This window comes from Pleurodeles waltl, chromosome 3_1 (assembly GCF_031143425.1).
Source record: "Pleurodeles waltl isolate 20211129_DDA chromosome 3_1, aPleWal1.hap1.20221129, whole genome shotgun sequence".
Classification (NCBI taxonomy): domain Eukaryota; kingdom Metazoa; phylum Chordata; class Amphibia; order Caudata; family Salamandridae; genus Pleurodeles; species Pleurodeles waltl.
In genome coordinates, this window is record NC_090440.1 from 1,463,348,404 (window position 1) to 1,463,370,686 (window position 22,283).

Below are 22,283 nucleotides of genomic sequence, written 5' to 3' on the forward strand. Positions count from 1 at the left end.
TGGAGGCACCAAGTGGCCAAGACAACAAAATGACAACTTTATAAAAGTGGTGTTTTCAGAATTTCAATTTAAAACCCAACTTCACCATAAGTTAGGATTTTAAATTGTGATTCCAGAGAATCATTTATCTCTTCCCATTTAGAAATTACATTTATAAAATATAATAAAACAACTCCAGTGTTTTCCTATCAAAGAGATAGGCCTTGCAGTAGTGAAAATGAATTTAAGAGATTTTCACCACCAGGACAGGTAAAACTTAAAAGTACATGTCATACCTTTTAAATACACTACACCTTGCACTCTGGGTTATCCAGGGCCACCGTAGGGGTAACATATGTATAAGAAGTGAAGGTTTGGGCCTGGGAACAGGTTTATTTTGCCAGCTTGAAATTATAGGTTAAGATGGCAGGCCTGAGACATGTTTAAAGGACTGCTTAAGTGTGTGGCACAATCAGTGCTGCTGGCTCACTAGTAGCATTTAGGCCCATATTTATACTTTTTTAGCGACGCATTTGCGACATTTTTTTTTCATTTTTGAATCTCCTCATCCACCTAGGAGTAACCATGAACAGCAATTTGTGGGTCTTTACTTTCCACATCAGTTTTAGGGTGGTGAGACACAGCAAAGAACAGTAACTCATGGTCACCCTGGCCTTGCCAGAGCATATGCACAGGGCCTTCACTCAAAAAGTAAAGGCAGTTAAGATGCTTAGGGGCATATTTATACTCTGTTTGCGGCGAATGTGCGTAAAAAATGTTGACGCACATTTGGCACAAACCGTGCCCCATATTTATATTTTGGCGCCCGACCCCGCGGACGTCAAAATTCCATCATGTACGTCATTTTTTGGAAGCGGGAAACTGCCTTGGGTTAATGATATGCAAGGCAAGCGTTCCCTTCCAAAAAATTACTTTAAGGCCTGTGCATCTTATTTATCCCCCAGCATCATTTTGACGCACAGAAGGGGGTGGGCCTTAAAAAACGGCGCACAGCCTGATGTGCGCCGTTTTTTAACGCCTGGGTCAAGGCAGGCGTTAAGTTATCTGTGGGCTCGGAAGGAGTCCAGAGGTGCCCTACCCTGCCCCCAGGGACACCCCCTGCCACCCTCACCCACCCCTGGAGGACATCCATGGATGGGGGGACCCATCCCAGGGAAGTAGAGGTAAACTCAGGTACGTATTTGTTTATGTTTTTTTAAAGTGGCATAGTGGGGCCTGATTTGGGCCACCCTACATGCCACTATACCCAATGACCATGCCCAGGGGACATAAGTCCCTTGGGCATGGTCATTGGGCACGGGGGGCATGACTCCTGTCTTTGCTAAGACAGGAGTCATGTCAATGGGGATTGTGCGTCAAAACAAATGGCGCAAGTCCGGTTTGAAGCCTGATTTTAGCCTCAGACCTGACTTGCACCATTTTTTGACGCCCAACTCCCATTTTCCCATACGCCGGCGCTGCCTGGTGTGAGTCATTTTTTTTTTACTCAGACCAGTCCGCAGCGCCGGCTAACGTCATTCCATAAATAAGGCGCCCGCATGGTGCATTGGAATGGCGTTAGCCGGCGGTGAAATTTTTGATGCACAACTGCGTTGGCGCAGTTGTGCATCAAAAAGTATAAATATGGCCCATGGTTTTTTGGCTGGAAGTCTGATACATCTGAAGGGTTGGTTATACCCTTCAATTTTTGAATGTATGTCCCCAAACCTCTCCATTGTACTTTAAGGTCAGCTGATCACACCTCAATTTTGTGAAAAGAAGTGATTGTGATACTCGCCAAAGGTGCAATCAAACTGGTACCAAAAGCAGAGAGAGGTCTAAGGTGTTACTTCTGGTACTTTCTGGTCCTCCAGAAAGAGAAAGAACTATTTAAAATTGTGATGTTTACTCAGATTATGCTGCCATTGTATACTGAAGACTGGTTGATGTCCCTTGATCAAGCTAGATGCTTACTTTCATCTACCAGGTCCTGCACTCCCACAGGAAATACCTCAGTTTTATCAAGGAGTTAAACCACTTTCAAATTCCGAACTGCCTATTGGATTTACATCTCCTCCTTGGATCTTATAAGGGGTTTCTCTGTGGTTGCTGAACATCTTGGCTGCTCGGGATACATGTGTTCCCATGCCTCAGTGACTGGGAGCTAAAGGCAGACTTGTCTAGAATCATTTTGGACCACCCACAGACAAAGTTGTCATTACTGTCTACCCTAAAGTTTTGCATGAAAGAGCTCAAATCTCACTTTTCAATTGGTGAAGAGAATACGCTTTATAATGGCCCTTCTGGACGCAATTACTTCGAGTGCCTTCCATCAACAAATCTGGGAGATTCAGACTATATGATCCTCGTGATTCAGGTGAGAGCTTCTACTCTAGCCTTGATGGTTATGAGGCTACTTGCGCTTCTCCCATTCTCCTCGTGCCTCACACCCATTGGCATATGCAAGCCCTTAAATGGAATCTGCAGCTGCAGTCGGTCAACGTAGGGGACACATTTCATACAAAATCCACATCTGAAAATTAGGCTAAGCTCTTCAGTGGTGGATGGTAAATGTCAGTCTCTTGTGGCAAGCTGCTTTCCATGCACCCTCCAGAGCATACTGTCATTTCTGAGTAGGACACATGGATAAGGCGGAGATTCTCTGGGCTCAGATGGCATAGCGTCACCACATAAATCTGGAGCTGCAAGCCATTTGGCTAGGCCTGAAAGCCTTTCCGCCTTCCATCACAGCAGATTAATACAAGTGCTGATTGACAACACAACCACCATAAGGTACTAGAAAAGCAAGGAGGATTGGGGTCTTGTGCTCTCTGTTTGGAGGCCCTGAGGTTTTAGCAATGGCTGGCACTTTTTACTGGATTTCCCTGAAGGTCAATCACCTAGCAGGATCCCCTTAACGTCAAAGACAAGCTTAATAGGCTTAATCTCGCTGATCATGAGCGTTGTCTACCCACAGAGGTGGTACAGAGTATCTTTGCCTAGTGAAGCATGGCCTCAATACACCTATTTGCTACCACCAAAAATACTCATTATCCAGTTTTTGTGCTCGACAGTTTCCTCATTAAGGAGCACTTGGTGATATGTTAAGCTTTTGCTCGGGCTCGGCCTCCTATGTGCATTTACGTGTCTGCCGCTGATCCCTGATTCCTAAAGACAGTCAGACAGGATCAAACACAGCTGAGACTGTTGGCCCAGATTTGGCCAGTTGGGTTTGATACTCCCAAGCTGCAAAACCATGAGCATCTGCACCTCAATGCTGTTTCCTTCTCCCCCTTGGCATGAACACATAGATATTATTTTTGGGATGTTGACCAGGTTGCAGGGTTCTTGCACAGACAGTTGGGAAGACCAAGACGATATTAACACCAAATCGCCTATAATGACATGAATTAAGCACAATAAATTCACAAGAATTGAAATTATGAACATAAAATACCTACATGTGTAGCAAATCTGACTAAAGAACTTGGCCAATTACAATAATAAAGTTCATACCCATGTAATCATGAACACATTAAATCCTATGATGACAGATTATATTGGTTGCTTGTTCAGCAGCCCACAAAGGCCCATAAAAAGCTCACCCACTTCCAAGTATAGATAAGGCCAGTTGGTTTTCATACATTACTGACATTCTTCAGCCCAGTGGCAAGGTGATTTTCACTGAGCTATATTAAAAGGAAAACAATACTCTATTTCCACTGGCTATTGATTATTACATCAATCAAATCCTACTCCATCTATCTGGAAAGCTGGATGACTAGCTGGATGACTGGGTGAGCTTCACTGTTGGCTTTGTGGTTCAGGAAGTTCCTGGTCACAGGGAGTATTCCATCAATGTGGAAATTGGCAATAATGTTTGCAGGGTTAAAAAGCAAGGATGGGGGTGTGATCAAGAAGTGTTCTAGTAGTTGATAGAATCCTGATCAACCCTCAGGCTCATAGGCCTGTCCTACCAACCACTGAGCACAAATGTGACCATGAGGCCTGGGGTCTGCTTGTAGGAGCTGGGGAATGCAGGGATCCTGGAGGAGACGGGAGAAACTAGACTACCGCAGTACAGCAAGAAGAGTGTGAGACTCTAGTATCTACCAGTGCACTTAACTACAAAACATTTGTGATCAGCAACACTACTATCTCTTCCACAATCAGAAAAACTGAGGTCAGACAGGGCAAGCTGTATTTTGAACAGAAAAGAGCTGTGGGGTCATGTTCTAGACCCCCTTCCTGTCCAGAGAATGGCACTGGAGATCTGGGTGAACTAGTGGATATGGACATTACAGCAATTCTCATTGATATGAAGCCAGTTTACATGCTATAGTCTCTAAAACTTACCGACTCATGCCACACATGGACCTGTTAGAAGACCCATTGAAGAATGACAGTGACTGCATTATTCTAGCTGAGCACAGAATCTCAGACCTAGAAGATGATGGCAACTCAGACCTAGAGTGTGCTACTGTGTGAGTGGTCAGAGACTTGGCTTGAAGGAGGACCTACAATCCCAACTATGCAGGAATAATATTAGCATAGTTGGACTTCCAGAATACATCGACCTTGGCAACCCTGAGCCCTTTGTTGCAACACTACTAGCCGAATTGCTGAGCAGAGCCACCTTCTCTGATCTGCTAGTTGTTGAAACAAAACATAGATCACCAGGCTCTAGACTGTTGCTGTCCCTCCTTCCTGCAAAAGTTGCTTTTTTGGTCAATTACCAGTTGAAAAAAGTGCTGATAGCAAAATACCTCAGGTGCGCAATGCTATTCTCAGCGCAGCTTCAAATGCAGTACAGATACTGTGCACATATTTTTATTACCTCCCAAAGGGGCCATGAAATTGGTGAAAATGCCATTAAGAATGCAAAAGGGAAAGAAAGACCGATTTCCTCTGAACAACTAGATTAGGACACTAACCTGACTAAAATATTCAATTAGACACTAACACTTCAGTTTGATATGCATGCATTGCGCTACTTTGTAAACCCTTGCGCCACATTATGTCTGCGCCAGGCATAATGTATGCAAGGGGGCGTTCCCCCTTTAGGGGGGCTAAAAAAATGACACAAGGAAATCTGAAAGATTTCCTTGCGTTTTTTTCTTCAGCACTTTTAACACGTGCTTAGAGCAGACGTTAGTTGGGGGCATGCTACTGAATACAATGGGCCCATATGTACTCTGCAGGAATAGTGCCAAAATGTTGGTGCTACTTCTGTAGAGTACATCAATATTGTCAGGAATTCTGATGCTATTGCCCCCTACCCCATGCCATGGTGCGTATAAATATGGTGCACACATGGTGGCGCTAAGTGGTGCTAAGGGGTGCAAGGAAAGTGGAGCAGCACTGGGTGCAGCTCCACTTTTCTTAAATCAGCCCTTAGGTTTTTGAAGAGGCCTATGTACAGTGCACAATACACACAAACCAATGATGCTAGCTCAGAATATGTTTTGCTTGTGCAAATTTATGAGCATCTACAAGGTTGACCTGCAGAGTTCTGTACCACCTAAAACGCAAACGTAAGCTTTTTTGCAGGCCAAGATGGAGTTCATTACTGTAATCCATCCACAAGCAGATGACAGCAGTATCTGCAGAAAGCCTGCCCTTAAAGGGGCACAAAAGAATACTGCTAACAGCTTTAGATTAAGTAAACAGGTTAAGAAGCATGCAGAGATGTCAGATGCAGACCTGCCTCAGTCTTAATGCTCAAGTACTTCCCTGATTATACAGGCTTAGGGCCCTCACGCCTTTGACTACAATATGAGCCCCAGAGATCCACACTGGTACCAACCATCATTGCTTACTACTTACTTATGCCTACTACCTCTACAGGGGTATAGGCAATCAATCAGGACTCTCCAGCCACCTCTGTCCTGGGCTTTTCCTTCAGTCTGACTCCAGGTGTAAGCCATCTCCTTGCAGTCAGCCTCAAGGCATGATACCAAGTGTTTCTTGGCCTGCTTCTTTTCCTTTTCCCTTCAGGGGTCCAGGTCAGTGGTTGATGCGGTCTTGCAGAGGGTGTGACCTATTCAGCCCTAGCGTCTTTTCATTATTTCTTCATGAGCAGGGAGGTGGAAAGTCTGCTGCTATAAGTTGTTGTTGCTGATACCGTTTGGCCACCAGATCTGGAGGATTTTCCTTAGACAGGTGTATGATGGTCTGGACTTTGTTGGTGGTGGTCACTGTTGTCCTCCAAGTTTCTGCTCCATACAGATGGACCGTTTTTACACTGGTGTTAAAAAGCTTGATCTTGGTTTGCAGCGTTACATTCTTGAAACTCCAGATCTTCTTTAGCTGAATGAAGGCAGTCCTTGCTTTGCCCATTTTTTGCCTTGACATTGGCATCTGTGCCGACCTACTTGTCTGTGACATTGCATAGGCAAGTGCATCGCCTGCAAGTGTGACTGCAGTTGTTCTAGCTGCATTAGCCTTCAGGATCTTGGTTTCTCCCCTGTGGATGTTGAGATCATGGTCTGCTGATGTGCCTACCACCTTGTCAGTCTTCTCTTGCATCTGCAGATGGGAATGGGAGAGAAGGGCCAAGTCGTCATCAAAGTCCAGGTTGTTGAGCCGTGTCCAAGGTGTCCACTGGATCTCATTTCTTCTCTTTGCTGTGGATGTCTTCATGATCAGTCTATGGCCAGCACGAAGAAAAAAGGCAAGAGCAAACAACCCTGGCAGACTCCTATCCTCACTTGGAAGGCTTCTGGGAGTTGTCCTGTATGAATATCTTGCAGGTCATTCATTACCTCATAAGAGTTCCTGATGATTATTACGAGTTTATCTGGCACAGCGTAGTGGCGAAGAAGTTTCCAAAGTGTCTCTCTGTCTACGCTGTAGAAGGCCCTTTCATAGTCGAAGAAGTTGTCATTAAGGAGGTAATTCCATTCCATTGACTGCTCAATGATGAAGCAGAGTATTGCATTCTGCTCTGTGCAGGATCTATCTTTGCAGAATCCAGCTTGCTAATCTTGCACATGAGCATCGACTTATTCCTTCATTGTGTTTAGGATGACTCTGTTGAAAACTGTGCCTGGGGCTGATAGAAGAGTTATCACTCTGTAGTTTGTGCAGTTACTCAGGTCACCTTTCTTAGGGATATTGATGAAAGATCCATCCTTCCAGTTTGATGGTACTTTTTGCTCTTCCCAGATCCTTTAAAACATGGGGTAGCGCACATATACTAATGTTTCAATTTCTGCCTTCAGAGCCTCTCCAGGAATGTTGTCAGGTTCTGCTACCTTCTCATTTCTCAGATGTTTCAGAGCTTGATGTACTCCTTCTTTGGTTGATCTGCTGCAGTTGATGGGAAGGCCGTGTCACCCGGCTGTGTGTCTGGTGGAGACTGCGGTACGGGCCAGTTCAGCAGTACTTCAAAGTGCCCCCCCATCTTCATTGTAGACCATATATTACCCATGACTGTCTTCCCAGCTTTGTCTTTAACAGGTCTTTCTGGCTTGTTGTATCTGCTGGAGGGTTTCCTTGTTATGTTGTAGAGTTCTTTCAAGTTTCCATGCCTTGCTGCTTCCCGGGCTTCTGTGGCAAGACCATCAATTGATCTTCGCTTGTCTGCTCTTAAGTTTCTCTTTGCTTCCTTTTTGGTTTTGGTGTATTCGCCTTGAGCTTTTGCTTTTTCTGCTCCTGTTCGGCTGGTGTTGACTACAGCTTTCTTTTTCTTTTTCCTTTGGCTTATACGGAGAGTCTTAGTGGAGAACCATTCTTTATGCTGGTGTTTCATACAAGCAACATTACTTCGGAAATACTAGAGGGATTCACCTTGAGCCAATGGCTATCTATCCAACAGTAATCTTAGTCATAAGTTGTCTTAAGTGAAAGGTGAAAATAGAAACCAAGGGACTGGATGAGGTGCCCTAGAGTTTCAATGTAGGTGACAACAGACTTAGGGGGTGATTCTAAGCTTGGCGGGCGGCGGTAGCCGCCCGCCAAGCGGGAACCGCCAGAAGACCGTACCGCGGTCAAAAGACCGCGGCGGTCATTCTGGGTTTCGCACTGGGCTGGCGGGCGACCGCCGAAAGTCCGCCCGCCAGCCCAGCGGGAAACACCCTTCCCACGAGGACGCCGGCTCAGAATGGAGCCGGCGGAGTGGGAAGGTGCGACGGGTGCAGTTGCATCCGTCGCGAATTTCAGTTTATGCAAAGCAGACACTGAAATTCTTCGTGGGGCCCTCTTACGGGGGCCCCGCGGCACCCCCTACCGCCATCCTGTTCCTGGCGGGAGACCCGCCAGGAACAGGATGGCGGTAGGGGGTGTCAGAATCCCCATGGCGGCGGAGTGCGCTCCGCCGCCATGGAGGATTCTCAAGGGCACCGGGAAGTCGGCGGTACACCGCCGACTTTCCGTTTCTGGCCGCGGCTGAACCGCCGCGGTCAGAATGCCCAGCGGTGCACCGCCAGCCTGTTGGCGGTGCTACCGCTGACCTCCGCCATGGTGGTAATTACCGCCAGGGTCAGAATGACCCCCTTAGTGATAGTTCAGAAGACTGAGCAACACCACAATTCAAGGTGTACGAGTAACGAGGATAAAAATGTAAGGAAAGCATTTGAACCTGCTCAAACAAGACAAAATGCACCCACTACTAAGAAGTGCCTCTACTTGTGATCTTTTGGAGATCACGTCTAACAGTGGCATCTTTGACAGTATCAAAAGCCCTTGACTCAACTAGAATAGGGCACAGAAACAGCTGCCATCAGATGAAGGATACTCAAACCATCATCATGGTGCTGTGTTTGAGAGGGAAAAAAACCAACATTAAAGTAGTCTAGCCTACTATTGCGATTGAACATAGAATGCAATAATCTTAGCTGCCTCATACAAAAGTGAAATGGATTGAACTTGAGAAGGCTCAGATCAATCAAGACCTTGTTGTTTTTAACTATGGTCCCAACAGAGCAGACATGCTGCTTGTAGGAATTGTTCATTGCTCTTTGAGTAGGTCACTAAAGAAAATACAGACCTAATTAGAAAGAAAGAGTGCATAGCATATATTAAGCAGTGAAGTTGATTTGCGACTAACACTGCAACCATAACCAGTTGACTGTCCAACTGAATAAATTCACAAAAGTTGGTGGTGATAAGGTAGTATTTAAAGAAAAGAGCAGATAGCACTTGCCCTGAATAGGATGTGTAATCTTCATCTGTAAAATCATCTAATTCTGTGTGGCAGTTAAAATTATTTAAATCCACAGTAGAACCCTAGCTTATTTCAAAGGAAATGTAATCTCAAGTGTTCAAGCAAAGAAGAGCTACCAGATGCTCAGTTTTTGTTGCATTTTAGTACTGGAACAGAATGTGAATAGCCATTTGATGCCCAATCTGTCATAACTGATTGACAGTCATTCTCTGTATAATGATTGCAGTTCTCAAATATGGAGAGGGAAAGAGGCAGAATGCTCTCATTGGTGCTGAGAAAGGCCCATTAGCAAAATGTTGTGTACTTCTTGAGACTGGCCTCTAGCAAGATCCAGGAGCGGCTCGCAGTGGTAACAGAGGGTGGGGCAGTGCATGTGGGAAGGGGGTGGAAGGAGCAGGAGGGGTGATTTTTTTTTTTAAATGTACCTTTATTGTCACTGCCACATTGCTCCTCTAATACAGAAAGGCTGCAGACACAGGCTCCCAGCCTGCCCTGCGGCCAATCCTGACGCTGCTCAGAGCAGCGTCAGGATTGGCTGGGAGCACCCAACCAGGGCGCTCCCAGGCAGACTGGGAGCCTGTGCAGGCTCTCTCCAGCTCGGCAACTGTGTTGCTGGGCTGGAGAGAGCTTACTGCGCATGTGCGTTTGGCTGACCCGAAACGGCTTGTAACAGCCTGTGGCCCCCACCCTGGGGTGGAGGAGGGTGACGCTCCTCCGCCTTAGCAGAGGAGCCACGCCTGGCAAGATTGTTGGGCAGGAATTATGTCACATCATAAAGAGTTTAAGGCGTATTATGATCATTTATACAAACCCAAGGCAACAGTAGGCCCCTCCCACTTGGAATAATACTTTGACGAGATAACCCTAGGTTACTTAAAGTATTCTACCTGCAAGGGCCCATTGCTGTGCATTAAAGCATAAATACTATTGATGGGATGCCGGGCTAAACTTAGAAATGAAGAATCTGGTACTGCCAGGTCAGTCAGGATTCATACCTGAAAGGGTGACCTCTAATAATCTACAGACACTGTTTGCCCTCATGCACCAGGTATTACTGATATTAATGATCTCACAGTGTTTATTGACGCTGAAAAGACTTTCAACTCACTGGTATGGTCCTATTTTTTATAAGTAGTGCTGAAAAGGATAGAGGTAAGCCTTAACATCATAACGCTCATTGAATTGATTTACCAGTTCTTTTAGGGCGTGTGAATGAGTACACCTACCATCCATTCCCAGACTACAGAAGTATGCACCGGGGTGCCCCCTCTTGCTTCTTTTTGGCCTGTTGGCAAATTGGCAAACAGAGAGTTATTGGCATAGGATTATTGTATTTCAGACTAAACAAGTATTGCTGTTGCTATATGCAGATGATGATGTGTTTTTGTGAGTAGTCCAGATGCCAATATGGAAGACTCGAGCGATAACATGATATGTGCCCCTATCGGGCATACAAAGTAACTGGGGCATATATGAGATGTTCAACCTCACAGATACGACAAGCAGACCGACTGCTGAGTGCCCACTCTGCTGAAGGAATCAGTTACATTTCTAGGCATATTTATAAATAGATATAAACAACTGGTTGTTTGGTATAACTATGGCCTGGTACTGGAAAAACTAAATGGACAGACTGAGCGATGGATAATGTTGCCACTATCAATGGCAGGTAGAGTTGTCCTGATAAAAGTGATACTTCTGCCCACATTTTAAAATTTGTTTAAAAAAATCTCAGTCACCCTTAGAAAACATTTTGTTGCCAAACTAAGATGCTTAGATCCTTACTGAGCAGACTAGTGTGGTGGAAGAGGGAAACGGTTAATTCTAAATTAAACTGGAGTCTTTCATGTAACAATATGAAATATGGGGTTTAACCCAGAAAGATGTTACTATGTAGCACTGCAGAGCCGTACGCCTCATCTCCACACTGAAGAAACCAAAAAGACCAGAAGAGTTGAAAACAACAAAGTGGTGGATATGAACCAGGGCCGAGGTAGCCAGAATAGCACATCTACTCCCTGTCTCTTCGACTTACCAATAATACTGCCATCTCCCGACATTAAACAAGGGGGTAATAATCACCTTGGAGAAGGCAGGCCTGACAGAAATAATTCAGCAGTTTATAAACAGAAGGTTTATGTCCCTGCAGCAATTCTGGGGGAATTCCCTAAAGTTGGTTATGTAGTAACAGATAAATGGCTCTCGTTCTCAGATGAACCCAATGGTTCTCTCCGCTTACCCATATGATTGGGGCCCCTGGCATGAGGGGATGGGTCTCAAGACTTTATGGACTAAACACTGGTTATTCTGCTGCAGTTGATAATCAGGTTCTTAACAAATGGCAGCTGGACTTGAAAGAGGGGATAGATTGAAGTTTGGAAGCAATGCTCTACTCAAAGTAAATTTGTCTCCATAAATAATAAGCATATGTTGTTCCATTTAAATTCCTGAAAAGACTGTACTGCTCTCTAGCTTTCTGCATAGAACTGGCCCTACTAAGCTCACACTGTGCTTGAGGCATGAGGGACCCTGCTGGTTTCTGTCACTTGGGGTGGGACTGTCCACTAGTTATGGCGTATTTCAGCCTAAAGGGGAGTTAATAGAAACACATGTACAACCTACACCTCTAGCAGTCCTGTTGATATACGTCAAGCTACTTTCTTTCCAAAATGTTGCAATCATTGGTGGCATGTTAATACTATGTACAAAGTATAGTGTGCTGCATTCATGGATGAAGGACCCGTCCCCAAGAATGAAAGACTGTTTAAAGGATGCTGCATTTAGTGGCAAAATGGTGGTGGTGTTCACAGGGCTTCATGGGCCACACATGCGGACAACTGGACACCACTTAGACATTATTTAGCTGGTTGTTCTGATAATAATAGAAGGCCATGTGGGTAAATGTAGTTTGTTGTGTCACTGGGGAGGCCTCAGGTAGTGACAATAATGACATGGACTCTGGGATTATATTTGGGTACTGTCTCCAAAGCCAAGCCACCGGCCACATTTATTAACTTGCCCCTTGCGTCAGGGGCATACCACTATCCCCTCATTACCCGGGGAATTAACTTAAGTTTGTGGGGTTCCACCCCTATCAGTGGAACATTAGAACGTGGGCCAAAACACACAGAGAAAAACAACACCATACAGGTTTGCCATCACACATTAATACTGAATGAGCCTGGACGACACACAGCTTGGCACTTCATGTTCGTACAAAATCTCTCAGTTTAATGGAGGGCTTAGGTTGTGGTCCTAGATGGTACTTCCCAGAACCATTCCTCTGAGTACAGACTTCCTATGGGGAGAACAAAACATCTGCTCCAGGTGGGTCTTCCCTCCCTTCACCCCGAGGTACTAGTGGCACTCCAGTCACCTGGGCTGACTCCGCTTCCAGCATGGCACCCAGTGTGGAGTCATAGTTACATCCGGTGGGGGAGCCAGACTCTCAGCAGAAAACAGCATGTCTGGCACTACATCCCCGAGACCCTCAGGCTCTGGAGCTGGGATTCGATATTGTTTAAAGAATTACACATTTCTAGTTATAGACTCATTTCCTCTCCACGCAGTGACAAGAGTCTCTCAGATCTTCGTGCCATTTCACGGCATTGGTTCAAAAGGAAGTTTGAATTTCCCTCCCAGATGCCGAATCTTAAGTAGCACCAGATCGCCCACTCAAAGATTTCTGTCTCAGGCATGTCTTTTTCTAGACATGTGGTCATTGTTAATGCAGCGTTAGCATAGCATGTCAGCCACTTGTTCCTGCAACGCAGAGGGACTCTCCTAGTGTGGAATCGTGTCGCCCACCATTCGGTGTAGCACAGGGAGCTCAATGACTCTTTTGTAGTAGCATGAGGTGTGAGCTGATACTCCCGCAAAAATGCATAGAGAGCACACTCTATGTCCTGCCCCTTGGCTACAGTGATTCTCAGGACTTTGTTCAAAGTTCTCATTAAAGTTCTGCCTCTCAATTCGGTTGAGGCCAACGAGGCATGATCTTGCGATGGCATATGCTAAGGGAGGCCAGATATTCAGTAAAGTCCTGGCTCGAGAAAGCGGGCTATTGTCTGTACGGCGTTCCTGGGTGAGTCCATGGGTAGCCAGGATCTTTTCTATACGTGGGATAGTTTGTTCACTCGTGGTGGATTCCAGAATTTCCACCTCTGGATACTTGGAGAAGTCATCAATGACAACCAGCATGTGCCGCCCATCAGGGAGGACTCCCACGTCTGCACTGGCTCTGTGCCAAGGAGCGCAAGGGGATAGGCTCAGAGTTGATGGATGCTGGAGGATCGGCTGGGCCAACTGTTTGACAGATGTGGCAATGTTGCTGATCAAGCCCCGGAAACCACACCTTGCATCATTGCCTTGCTTTTGTTTTTACAGTCCCCTGGTGTGCGGCATGTGTGAGGTCTATGACCCTTTGTTGTAGGGACACCGGAATGACTAGTCTCGGACCTCATAACAGGCACTTTTCCAGGCATACCACCAGCTCCTGCCTGACATGGTGTAGGGAAGACAACATCAGGTGTGTCCCCTCCGTCCTTCTTGACACATTGTGCATCATGACGTGCCATCTCCAAGTGGTGATGCTGGATATGGCCAATTGCAGATGCTCATCAGCCTGGGTGGCTATCTTGATCTCCTCCAGAGTTATGGGTAAAGGTCGGATTGTTCCACCACCATCCGCACATATTACTCAACGTCTTCCGCATTGGCTTCCTCTTGAGCAGTGGCTGGCCTGGCATGCAAAGAGAGATAGTCAGCGGGGTTCTGAGCCCCCGGTCGATAGACCACAGAAACCGGTACTCCTGCAGTTGGAGGATCAATTTTTCAATTCTTGGGGGTAGTTTTGAGGATGACCCATTGAACAGTGGGATGAGAGGCTTGTGATCGTATGGACTGTGAATGGCTGGCCGTACAGGCAGAGGTGGAAGTGATGACAACGCCAATGAACAGCTATGGCCTTCTTCTCAATGTGCGAATACTGTTGCTCAGTGTCTGTCCATGCCCGACTGGCATAGGCCCACTCCCCATTGTTCCCTTTCTGTGACAGGGATGCCCCGAGTCCCGTGGGACTGGCATCCAGTGACAGCTCCGATTCTTTGGAGTGTTCAAAGTATACTAGAGTGGTATGTGCTGACAGGGCCTGTTTGGTGGCTTGAAAAGCTGCCTCTTGGATGGGCCTCCATTCCCAGGCTACACTGACCCTGGCCAGTTCTCAAAGAGATGCAGTGAGGGAAGTCAGGTTTTGAATGAACCTCCCACAGTATGCAATCATCCCTAGAACAGTGCGAACTCCAGTGATGGAAGGTGGTGCAGATTGAATGACTCTGACGTTTCTGGGTCAGGCATGACACCCTTTTCTGAAAATGTTTATCCAAAGAATGCAATGTCTTGCTGCAGAAACGCACATTTTTCCCGATGGAGTATCAGCCCATTATCGTGCAACTACTTGAAGGTGGCATGCAGTTGTTCAAGGTGCTCCTCAATGGTGGAGGCATGCACCAGAATGTCATCGCTAACATTGATGATTCCTTCTAGCCCAGCCAGCACTCCTCTTATGGTGTCTTGGAATTCTTCAGCAGCACTTGATATACCAAAGCTGTGGTGTTTGTATCTCTGGAGTCCGACATGTGTCAAGAACGTGGCAATGGCCCTGGATTCCTGTGCTAGATCCATCTTCGAAAACCAACATGACCTGCTCATCTCCACCACAATGTCTTCCACAGTCGAGTTTAAGTGGGGTTCTCGATGGATGGCCATGTTGGGTAGTCGCAAGCCCACACAAAGTCTCACCTCGCCAGGCTGTTTTGGCTTGCAAGTGATGACAATTGGTGAAACCCAGGGTGTCGGTCCATCCACTTGTTCAATAATGTCAGCCAACTCTAGCTTCCGTAGCTCTTCTTCAACCTTATGGCATAGGGGAAATGCAGAATGTTTTCTCTTAGCTTCACAGAGTGACACTCTTAGATGAACTGGGCTTGCACTTCATCATCAACATCGAGCAATGTACATGTGCTAGCCAGATCTTTGAGCTTCGCCCAGAAGATGGTCACTGATTCCTCTGGAAGTTGACGGGCCTGACGAAGAAGAAATCTCTTGTAGTCTGGGTTTGCAAGAGGTTCAAAATGGGCAGTGAGGTCCCTCTTCAAGGACTGAGAGGTGAATGGCAGGCCTTTCTTAGCCACAAGATGCAGGAATATGGGCCAATGTCAGTCACTATTGAACACCACTGTGACAAAATAGGTCTCCAGCCTGTCAACCCACTCCTTTCACCTTGCTGCTTGCGCTGAGGGTGGTCCATCCGCTGCAAACAGCTCCAGTGTGGTTATTGATGCCGTGGTGTTGTGGGAGTGACAGGTGGCAGATGAGGATACAAGCAGCACTGAAGGCGGTGAGTTAGGGCAAGTGTCAGGCGGTAGCTCTTTCGCCTACACTTGTCAGGGTCTCTTTTGCAGGTCTCCCATTGCTTTTGTTTGACAGGGTAAAGTCGCTCACTGAGGAGATCTGAAGACAGTTCAGAGTATGCGCATGTGTCCTACCTTCAGGGTTGTGGAATGCCAGCAGTGACTCTTGTCAGTTGATAAGAGAAGGATGGCTCCCAACTGTAGTCCCAGATTAGCCTGTGTATCATCAATAGGCCCCAGTAATGTAGCTGTTGCAGGGGCCCGGGGTGCACTGGAGAAATGTAGGGACTGGGCAGGGTGCTCCAATGTGAGCCGGTGAATGTGCAGATGTAGCTGCCACCCCTGTAGGACTTGGGCTCCACCGGTGTCGTACTGGCAGGGAAAACCTTCCTAACCTTGTGCAGCTGCCTCAAAGAACGCCCTCCCTCCCCTGGGAGATGCACAAGTGAAGAGGCTATGGGCGGGGTCGCAAAAGCAGATGCATCTGCAAGCCAGGGAATACACAGTGCCAGAGAAAGAGCTGGGAGGTGGAGCAAAGGGTGGCAGGGTGCCTCAGAGTAACGGCGCTCCCCGCACCAAAGGTGAGCAGCAGCAGCAGGCAGGCAGGCAGTCAACGGCAGTAACGGAGGTCAGAAGGAGTCTCTGCAGATGTCCACGTTAGTGTGGGCATTGTTCCCCCTCATCGCCAGTTGGCTGCGTCGCTGGGAGGCCTCAGGTAGTGACAAAAATGAAACAGACTCGGGGATAATATCTGGGTACTGGCCTCCGGTGCCAAGCCGCCAGCCAAATGTATTAACTTGCCCCTTGTATCAGGGGCATACCACTATCCCCTTGTTACCAGGAGAATGAACTTAAGTGTGTGGGGTTCCACCCCTATCAATGGAACAGCCCACAACATAAGGTAGTTCATGTTGCACCCCAGCACACCCAAGTGCAGACTACGTGTGAAATGGAATGCTAGGATGCTGTTTATTGTTTTATGTGAAGCAGTTTTTGATATGCAACACACTGATGATCTGCTGGCTACTGTATGCAAGATGGTTGGATTTACACATTCAATACACTATTGTGTGTAGAATATTTGAGGAGTATGCCTATATACTCCTGGTAATAGAATTTCATGTTTATATTTATTTTTTGCTGTATTTATAACTAATAACATATTTCCTCCACCAGATATTGTCCGTAATTAGCCACCAGCAAAAAAAATACTGATATCTTATTGACTGCTCTTCTTTCTTGAGTGGACATGAACAATATGCTTGCGGTGAGCCAAATGGGTTTTAGAAATTTCATAATTCTAATGCCTGTTTTTGCTGGCTAATCAAGTCTTGTGCCTTCATGTACTTCAACAAAACTTGCAACTGTGTCAACAGATCCCTGTTATGGAAAACAATTGAATTCAGGTTCCTCTTGATTTCTTGGTTTTTTAAACTTTCTTCATTATAGTACATCATGTAGACCATTTAACTTTTGCCTGACAGGCATTAGAAACAGACACAGATCTGTTGTCTATAAGGCATCCCTCAAGGTTGTATCTACACATCTCACTTAACATATTTTTCAGTAATTTGAACATGTGCTCCCTTCAGTCCTCCTCCTTTAATCATGGGTGGTCATCATTTTAAAGCTCTATTATTTAGATCACATGTTATTATTTTATAAAATCACATTGTCATTGCAGCATGGTTTTGATGCCCTGCATACTTGTTCTAAGTTAACTGACGTAATAAATCCCCAAAAAACACAGACAATGAGTTTTAGTGAACTGGGACTTAAGAATTCTTGGTTCCTCAAAAAGAGATATCAATCTCTACGTCTGTATGAGGCTAGTCTAGGGATTTCACAATAAGACAGACTATTATAGCAGTCAATGTATAATTGCAAAGAAAACATTGAATACTTCACTGTGTTCCTAGTATTATTGTACCTTCAATACAGATGTTACTCTTTTTACTCCTAAACGATAGTCTATCAAAAGTCAACACCAATAATAACCTAAGCTTCACCCGTCTGGCTTCTGGTGGTAAGGTTTACCTTAATAGTATGTAAGGGCCAGGATTATGAATTACATATGGAAATCAACTCTATCGAAAACCATAAAAATAGAGTTTGGCATGACTTAATATTAGTCGTTGCCTTCAAGGCAACTTTGAGCAAATACTTTTCCATCATTCAGCATGTGCTAGCAAGTGCTGGCAAGCACCATAACTAGTTGAATTGCTTCTGATCTGCTGGACTAGAAAGTGGCTGTTAACACGTCTGTTCCATTTTGCTGCATCTGGTTAGAAGTACTGGGGTTGTCACACGTCCTGCTATCCAACAATCACATAGTATAGTTTTAAAACAAGGCTATCTAACTCTAAGAAACAACTATCCTCCTACACTAATCTTGGGGTTTTGTAGTCCAAATGATCATACTCCTTTCTTTGTGTAATCTATAACAGTCCATCTATGAGTTAGTATTACAATTTACTTGGCCTGAAGTAAAAGTGCTTGGGTCGTAAAAGCGGCAAATGATGTAAAGCCTAGATAAACATGACAAATGGAATTTGATACAATCACTGCCGCTGTACTACACGGACCTGTAACTGTATATTATATACACTGTACCTTGAGCTTTGTTTAATAAAAAGAGTTAAAAAAACAAAACAATTTACTTGGCCTTAGTAAAATGTTCATGTTATTGTGCATCAGGTTTCCAGTCGTAGCTGATGACTGGGCAAAGTGGCGGGGTGGGAGGGCATAAAATCTATATTTAAAAAAAAAAGAAAAGCTTACCTTAATCGAACCACCGCTCTCCGTTGCACTTCAGGCACATGCTCCCAACCTGCCCTGCGGCCAATCATGACGCTGCTCAGAGCAGCGTTATGATTGGCTGGAGCGCTGTATAATTCATATATTGCCCTAGCAGTCATTGTAGGTCATTTGTGTGGACCTATAATTGAAATCTGCATTGTAAAAATCCTTAGCTTTGTTGGTCTACTTAGTTTGTAGTGCAATCAGCTGATAATGTCAAGGAAAATTAATAGGAATGCAAAGTTAATGTATTAAATTTTTCAAATTGTTCTATGAGCCCAGTGCTTGAAATATACATGGTTTTCACCAACTGATAGAGATAAAAGTAACGTTTTTTTATCCCTCAAACTACATAATTCTTTAAAGGGTATACTCTATTCTTGCCACATAAAACACAAAATATCACCATAATTATCAATACTTCCTGGAACCCACCTGATTAAGCATAAGTCAACAAATTCCCTTGCTTTCTCAGAAAAATTATCCGACAATGAAGGCATTTTTCCTCTTTGGGCTCCAATGTAGAACATTGCTGGCAGCCGATCCATATGTGCCAAAGGTGGTTTCCCCGTTGCCATTTCAAAAACAGTACAACCAGTGCTCCAAATATCTGACTTTGTTCCATATCCAGATGCATTGATCACCTCTGGAGCCATCCAATAAGGGGTCCCATGCACAGATTTTATAATTTCAAAATGTGTGCCATTCAAACTCAAACAGGCCAAACGCTTGGCACATCCAAAGTCAATCAACTTGATTACTCCAGTTTGCATTAGCATAATATTATTTCCTTTGATATCTCTGTGGATTACTTTGTTTTCATGTAGATAGGATACACCTTGAAGAATCTGCCTTGTATATCTAGAGAATACAATTTCTGGTAATGGACCGAAACGTTTGAGAATGTTGGAAATTGAGCCCCCAGGGATAAATTCCATAAAAATGCTGACAATATTATCTTGTAAGCATGTCCCTAAGAATCCTACTATATTGACATGTTCCAGTGTTCTGAGCAAATCAACTTCTTCTTGTAGTTTCTGATATTCCTTTTCTGTTGTATCTTGATCAGATGTATTCAAAGGTACTTGTTTCACTGCAATTAGTTGGCCATGGCTAGTAAGACCGCAGTATACCTGCAAAACAAGAATATTTCTCAAGTCAAAACAATACAAATAGCATTGGAATACTTTTTTTTGCATAAAATGATAACCCAGTAATCCATACTATTACTGATTTTTCAATTGATGTATGATAGAATGTGTCTTCTACTTTCAACCTACCGTGCCATAAGCTCCCTTTCCAAGAACATCACCCTTAGTCCACATGATAGAATCATCATTAAGTGATGAGTAGTTTGAAAATGTGGAATCATCGTTTAAGCTGTGCAACTCCTGGAAAGTGATAGTGTTACGAAAAAATACATTAGATCATCCAAAACCATGCTCTCATTAAAATTGTTCATTCTCAATAGGTTACATTTACAGTCAGGCAATAGAATTTTAACATCAGAATAACTGACCTCACAGTCTGGTGTTCGAGTATAGATAGTCAGTGGTAATAACATTATTTTAAACAAAACATTTGACCGCAAGTATGTACATTGTTTAGAATTCTACAACTTCTTTAGGATGTTAATCTAGGTGATACATTGGGACTGTAATTACAGGATCAATTAATACATTATTAATTTAGCACAACATTATCTCCTAGATTACCTTCCTTTTTTACCTGTTCTCAGTTTAGCCAGTCAAAAAGTATTAGAAAACATTACAGCGTTATGTAAGAAGCCACATAGCAATATTTTCACACTGGTGCATTGACTCAGACTGTTATCTATGTCCTGCTAAGAAAACGCAAGGTAAAGGCATAGTATGCTAGCTAAAATGGGAAACATACTAATTTGCAAATACTGAAAGTATTGCAATTTGTACTGTGAGAGACTGGGTAACACTCTAAATGATGATATGCATTGCACAGAACCATACAGGATAGAGGATGAAACACATCACTTCCACTTCCAACGTTTTGAGTTCTCACGCCTCAATATTGCTTAGTATTCACTTTTGTTATAATTTGATCCACCCCTTATCCACCTCAGGCCATTTAGCTATACTTTCATCCTCTGTTTGGTGTTTCAGTTCAGTGCATAGTGAGGGTTTGGACCACAATTTTAAATGATGAGCTCAATAACCCTCTTACATATTCCTTTTTGAAGTATGTAGGGTTTGAGAGCAAACTAAAAGGCTGTGAGTTTTTCACTAGTTAAAATATTTAAAGGAATTGACATACGGATCATTTTTTAAGGGACAGCTCTAATGTCCAATACATTGAGAGAACCTGATTTTAAATTGGAGGAATCAGTAAAATATGTTATGAAAATGTAATTTTCGTTTCCACAAAGCAGAGTGTGCACCAAAATACTGGTCTGGTCCTGAATGAATAAAACATTATTTTGAAAAATGTTTGTAAACAGACCTTAATTGGTCAATACAGTTTTTAGTTATATTTGCATTTCTATATCACAATCACATTTGTAATGTCTACTGTGCACAGCAAAAAAATTAACCACTTACTTTTGCAATTATAGTCTTAATAAACAATCCATAGATTCTCTACAAACGGTTAGCATAGTCACTAAATTATACTAGAAAATACAGTAATCAGGTTATGAAGCAAACAAATCAAACATACAAAGAAAGTGTGGGAGTGTGTCCTTGTATTGAAGACACATCTGAGTTTTGCAAAGCAAACTCAACTACCATATAAACAAGCAAAAAGGTTTGTTACTTTATCGACTCAAGGGGTAACTTTCTGATGGTTACGAAGTGGCGTGCAGAGAAGGAAGTCTGTTGATCTGGTTTGGGAATCCTATCACTAGAATATTTTACCACCAAAATCCTCAAAGTTGAAGGGGTTGGTATTAGAAATCCCACAACCCCTGTGGGAAATGTCCCTGGAGCCCCCATCCAAGGGAGGGTACCACAGTGCACCCCTTCCACCCAATGTAGTAATTTCTGCTAATTACTCCATGCAGCCTCCAAAATGCTGTTAACATTACTTTAGTAATCTCATTTATGTGATAACCTTGTGTGATACTTGTCAGTAAAATAATTTTGCTTTGTTAGGTAGACAGGTAACCAATATTATTTTTTTAGAACAGTCACATGAGGATTCTTTCTGAACATGAATTCCCCTTCAACAAAAGAGACACTCATATCTGTTGCACACAATGAGAGAGAGAGAGGAAAGAACAGGTCTGGTCACGTCCTCCCTGAATAAACTAATAAACACACATGAGCAGCCAGGTATTGGTTAGTAGACACACCTTTTGTATAGGATCAATAAAGATTTTGGAACAGACCCCTCACCAGCAACTAATGGTGGCATGCTTTCTTATCAGTGCCTATCCACATCATTGTAAGCGTATACCACCATGGCGGTCTCAACCGTTTTGTGGGAGTTCTTATATACATTTATACTGGATGAAGAATCAGGGATCCAGACAGTTAGAAATGTTTCCTGGTAGGCCCAAGGATATTTCTGCTTATTACGTGGGTACAGTAAAATGGTTAAAAACAAAATATGCAGGTAGTGTAAGAGTAACAATGGCTCTCCTACACAGACAGAATTACCAACATGTTTGGACCTGCATTTAAAGCCGGCAGAGGTCTGAGACCTTTTCAGGGCTCCAGATATCCCTGCCTAATGAGTCATTCAAACCATGCAGAAAAGAAACATGAGGCCTAAGGTTCTCACCTAAGGGAAGTCTCCTCTTGAAGGGAATCCCATACTTAGGGCTGGTTCTGGAGATATGCGAATCAATCGGGGATGAACACTCCAGTAGTCAAACAATTATCAAGGTGGTGGTGCCTGTCTTATGACCTAGACGCAACCCACATTGTTGCCGTTGATGAGGAAGCATGCCACCA

At 44.2% G+C, this 22,283-nt stretch overlaps 1 protein-coding gene across 3 annotated transcripts in view; it reads right to left on the reverse strand.

Annotated features, from left to right (window-relative positions):
* The window catches only part of MAP3K19 (mitogen-activated protein kinase kinase kinase 19), a 304,015-nt gene that overhangs the window by 15,519 nt on the left and 266,213 nt on the right, over positions 1–22,283 (reverse strand). For all 3 annotated transcript variants that reach the window (XM_069225052.1, XM_069225051.1, XM_069225053.1), the window contains 2 exons: positions 19,635–19,745; positions 18,790–19,487 (listed from right to left, as the gene is read on the reverse strand). In XM_069225052.1, the coding sequence (XP_069081153.1) occupies positions 18,790–19,487; positions 19,635–19,745 (809 nt within the window). The remainder of the gene's footprint in view (positions 1–18,789; positions 19,488–19,634; positions 19,746–22,283) is intronic.